Source organism: Carya illinoinensis, chromosome 5 (assembly GCF_018687715.1).
Source record: "Carya illinoinensis cultivar Pawnee chromosome 5, C.illinoinensisPawnee_v1, whole genome shotgun sequence".
Classification (NCBI taxonomy): Eukaryota; Viridiplantae; Streptophyta; class Magnoliopsida; order Fagales; family Juglandaceae; genus Carya; species Carya illinoinensis.
Genome location: NC_056756.1, coordinates 16,667,279 through 16,671,152, shown reverse-complemented (window position 1 = coordinate 16,671,152; position 3,874 = coordinate 16,667,279). Strand labels below are relative to the sequence as shown.

General features: G+C 39.4%; 1 protein-coding gene across 3 annotated transcripts; it reads left to right on the top strand.

The window, feature by feature from the left end:
- The first annotated feature begins 406 nt into the window (after positions 1–406).
- On the top strand, positions 407–3,445 carry LOC122309798 (F-box/kelch-repeat protein SKIP11-like). 3 transcript variants are annotated; one of them, XM_043123454.1, is made up of 3 exons: positions 407–650; positions 1,259–1,318; positions 1,394–3,445. In XM_043123454.1, the coding sequence occupies exons 1-3, from the start codon at positions 593–595 to the stop codon at positions 2,848–2,850; spliced, it is 1,575 nt and encodes a 524-aa protein (XP_042979388.1). In that variant the 5' UTR covers positions 407–592; the 3' UTR covers positions 2,851–3,445. The 3 variants fall into 3 exon arrangements, with proteins under 3 accessions (XP_042979388.1, XP_042979390.1, XP_042979389.1); XM_043123456.1 differs by lacking the exon at positions 407–650 and adding an exon at positions 661–1,042; XM_043123455.1 differs by lacking the exon at positions 407–650 and adding an exon at positions 662–1,042 and having other exon boundaries at positions 1,259–3,445.
- The last annotated feature ends 429 nt before the right edge of the window (positions 3,446–3,874 follow it).

The following is a 3,874-nucleotide window of genomic DNA, read 5'->3' as shown; positions in this document are numbered from 1 at the left end:
TTTTATTATTTTTTAATACTTTTCCATCATTTTAGAACTAATATTTTATTCATAAAAACTCAAAAAACAGACATTAAATAGAAATCTGGTCAATTTATTTTATCTTGCTGTATTGAAGTGCATCATTCTCATTCTCTTGGATTTATTATTTTAAAAATTTTAACTTAATAATTGATAAGTTTTTCGGTGTTAATAAGAGGCTTGGATTGCTAAAAGAAAAAGGTTTTTTGAAACCATGTTTTTTCTTTATGGTATTTAGAAATTGAGTAAGATTTTTTTTTTTTTAAAGTATTAATTTAAAACAAAACATTACATCTAAATGAAAAACTAAATTAAAAAAAAAAAAAAAAAAAAAAAAAAAAAAAAAAAAAAAAAAAAAACCCCAAGGGAGAGAGAGAGGAAGAAGAAGAAGAAGCAGCTGAGAGGGATAAAGGGGAGGTGGGGGGCCTCATGAGAGATTTAGCTCCCAAAGCCAGACACTAAAAAAGCTCCCAATCTGATTTGCAGAGCAGAGAGCAGAGAAAGATAGAGAGAATAAGAACTCTCGAAGAACAGAAACCAGACAGACAGGAAAGAGAGAGATATAGAGTACATGTGTTATTTTGATAATTCCAATCAAGTCCCCTTTTTTTTCCCTTCTTATCCAATCCGTAAGTCCCCTATGCATTATCAGACCCTTCTTCCCTCTGTCTGTCTCTCTATTTTTTTTATTTTTTTTCCCCTTTCTTTTCGTTTCTTTATATTCTCGTGCTTTCCTAAACGAGAATATCTAATTTATATGATTATCTTTAATCGTTAGCACTAAACCATGCTTATACCGATCTAATTTTTAGTCGTATTTTTGTTTTTTTGGTTAAATTGAAAGTGTTCTTGAGCTCTGATTTCGATCGTTTCTGGAACTTTGAGTAACTGGCTTTCCATTGGGCAAATCGATATAAGTTTCCGATTTCTTGGTGGATTTTAGAGATCTGAGCTTTCCTTCTTCTTGGCCGTGAACAGTGAAAACTTTTCAATTGCAACTGATATGTTTGGTGCTGTTTTGGTCTCTTCCTTCTCCTTTTCTATTTGACATGAACTTAGTTCCGAAACATCTTTGGTTCATTGGTTTCGGATCAGTGAATTTTTTTGTTTGGTTTTTGGATGGAATGAATAGCGTTAGGTTCTATGCAATTCGGCTTCTTTTTTAGACTTACCTTTTAGTTTCGAAAAAGTATTTAATTTTTTCTTCAATAAGATTTGCATTCATTCTCTTGGATAGGTTGGTTCTGCAATTGGACCGATTTTTTTTATTTGTGGGACTTCGGAGCTCGGATTATAGGTACACTTTCTGTTTCTCCATTGAAGAATAAACAACAAGGTTTTGGATCGGATTGACGCTTTGTGAATTTACCAGCTTGGGTTGAATTGAGTGAAGACATGTTGGAGGGTAGGTGCCTGCTTTCGAGATTTTCGAGCGCAGAAGCCCCGTGGTCTTACATGAGCTATCGGTTCGATGTCACAAACGGGAAGCGCCCCCTGGAAATTGACGGTGAAGATGAACGTGAATGTAGACAGAGGAAGTTGTGCGAGCAGCCATTGGATTATCGCGAGACGAGAGCCGGAACGGCGCGTGAGCTACAGCAATCCCATCATCGAAGTGAAGGGCGAGGAGTAGAGGGAGGAGGATCCGATGACCGGAATGGAGGAGGAGGGGATTCTTCTGATTCGGGCTCGCTTAATGGAGCAGGAGGAGGAGATTCTTCGGATTCGGATTCCCTTAACGGAGAAGGAGAAGAAAGAGGGGATTCTTCGGATTCCCTTATCGATCCCATTGGCCGAGACATTTCGATCAAATGTCTCATTCTTTGCTCCAGGTCTGATTATGGTTCCATTGCCTCTTTGAACCGGAGTTTCCGTTCCTTGATTCGGAGCGGCGACCTGTATAAGGAGCGGCGCCAGAAAAATGTGATCGAACACTGGATTTATTTTTCGTGCCACCTCCTCGAATGGGAAGCATTTGATCCGATTCGTCGCAGGTGGATGCGTTTGCCTAGAATGACCTCCAATGATTGCTTCATGTGTTCGGATAAGGAATCTTTGGCCGTGGGCACCGAGCTTCTTGTATTTGGTAAGGAGGTGACGTCCCATGTCATCTATAGATATAGTATTTTGACAAACTCATGGTCTTCTGGAATGAGAATGAATGCTCCGAGATGCTTATTTGGGTCTGCCAGTCTTGGGGAGATCGCAATTTTAGCAGGTGGGTGCGATTCACGGGGAAGCATCTTGTGCTCTGCGGAGCTATATAATTCCGAGACTCAAACGTGGTTGACACTCCCGAGCATGAATAAACCCAGGAAGATGTGCTCCGGGGTGTTCATGGATGGGAAGTTTTATGTTATTGGGGGAATAGGGGGAAGCGATTCAAAGGTTCTAACTTGTGGAGAGGAGTATAATTTAGAGACGAAGACTTGGAGAGAAATTCCTAACATGTCTCCTGGTCGGATTGGTGCAGCAAGGGAGAACGAGATGCCTGCTACAGCTGAGGCACCGCCTTTGGTTGCAGTAGTGAATGATGAATTATATGCGGCCGATTACTCTGACATGGAAGTGAGGAAGTATGACAAAGAGAGCAGAGAGTGGTATACAGTGGGGAGATTGCCTGAACGAGCAGTCTCGATGAACGGTTGGGGTCTCGCTTTCAGGGCTTGTGGAGATAGGCTTGTAGTAATTGGCGGACCTAGGACTTTGGGTGAAGGTTATATAGAGCTCAACTCGTGGGTTCCCAGTGAAGGCCCTCCACAGTGGGACTTGCTTGCGAGAAAGCAATTGGGTAACTTTGTCTATAACTGTGCAGTAATGGGATGCTGAAGAGTTGGATTTTTGCAGTGCCATGTTTGCTGTGATTGTGCCTTGCTCGCAAGGAAGTGCAACAATTGGTTTGCTCTTCGACACAGGAATCTCGCTAATTGGTAATTTTCCCTCCTTTCTTGTTCAGATCTTTTACCTTTTTGGCTGAGGGAGGAGGGGAAGAATCTTTGATTTAACTCAAGATTCAATAGAATGTTTCCTTTGAAGGAGGTCTTGAGTTTTCAATTTTTTCTTTCAAACTTTTTTTAATGTTTTGTTCCATTGAATTTATATCTTTCCCCATTTTTAGTGGCATGAGAAATCTCAAAGGTTGGCATCATGTAGCACAGGAATAGATTCAATAATTAAACATACCAACACTTTGGTAGGTTGTCATCAGTGTTTGCTGAAGTGTTTTTTAAAGAACACAGAAGGAGGATGTGGGTTTTCATGATCCTTTATTTTCTTTCAAGGGAAGAAGTAAGTTCTGAAAGGTCACTTGTCTCAAAAGGAAAAAAATCTGAAAGGTTCTCATCTTGTACGTGGCATATGTAGTACTTAATCCCAAATATCGTTGCAATCAAGGGGCTATCATCTTTTAAGGTCTCTGTTAAAATTATTGTGTATCCACTTTAGGGCTTTACCATTAGTCATATTTTCAAATTTTTTTTTTTTATAAGTAGTTATATTTTCATTTATGGTTCAGAAATAGCATATGCTCTCTCTCTTTCTCAACCCCCCACACACGCAAAGAATCAACATGGACTGTTTATTTCTGGTTTGATCAAATGAAAAAAAATTTACCAGAACCTTATAGTCGTTTTCATTTTCTACCAAGGCATAGAAATTGGCTGGGATTAATTATTGTTGCAATCAAGGGGCTATCATGTTAGATTTGCTAATTCTCGTCTCTTCTATTGCTTTCTTTCTCTTTATTTGTCATGAAGGCCACTCTGCATGGTGCACTTAGAGTTCAAAGAGGAGAATTTTCCAATTTGGCAATTAGGGTTTGTATGAACCTTCTTATCTTTAGATGCAATTTGAT

What these genes read in the sequence shown, in the direction of transcription:
- LOC122309798 (XM_043123454.1), top strand. Translation starts at nt 593, where the DNA reads ATGTGTTATTTTGATAATTCCAATCAAGTCCCCTTTTTTTTCCCTTCT. An exon ending in TTTCCCTTCTTATCCAATCC is followed by an intron (nt 651 to 1,258) that starts GTAAGTCCCCTA and finishes TCTCTTGGATAG; the next exon opens with GTTGGTTCTGCAATTGGACC. An exon ending in CTTCGGAGCTCGGATTATAG is followed by an intron (nt 1,319 to 1,393) that starts GTACACTTTCTG and finishes TGAATTTACCAG; the next exon opens with CTTGGGTTGAATTGAGTGAA.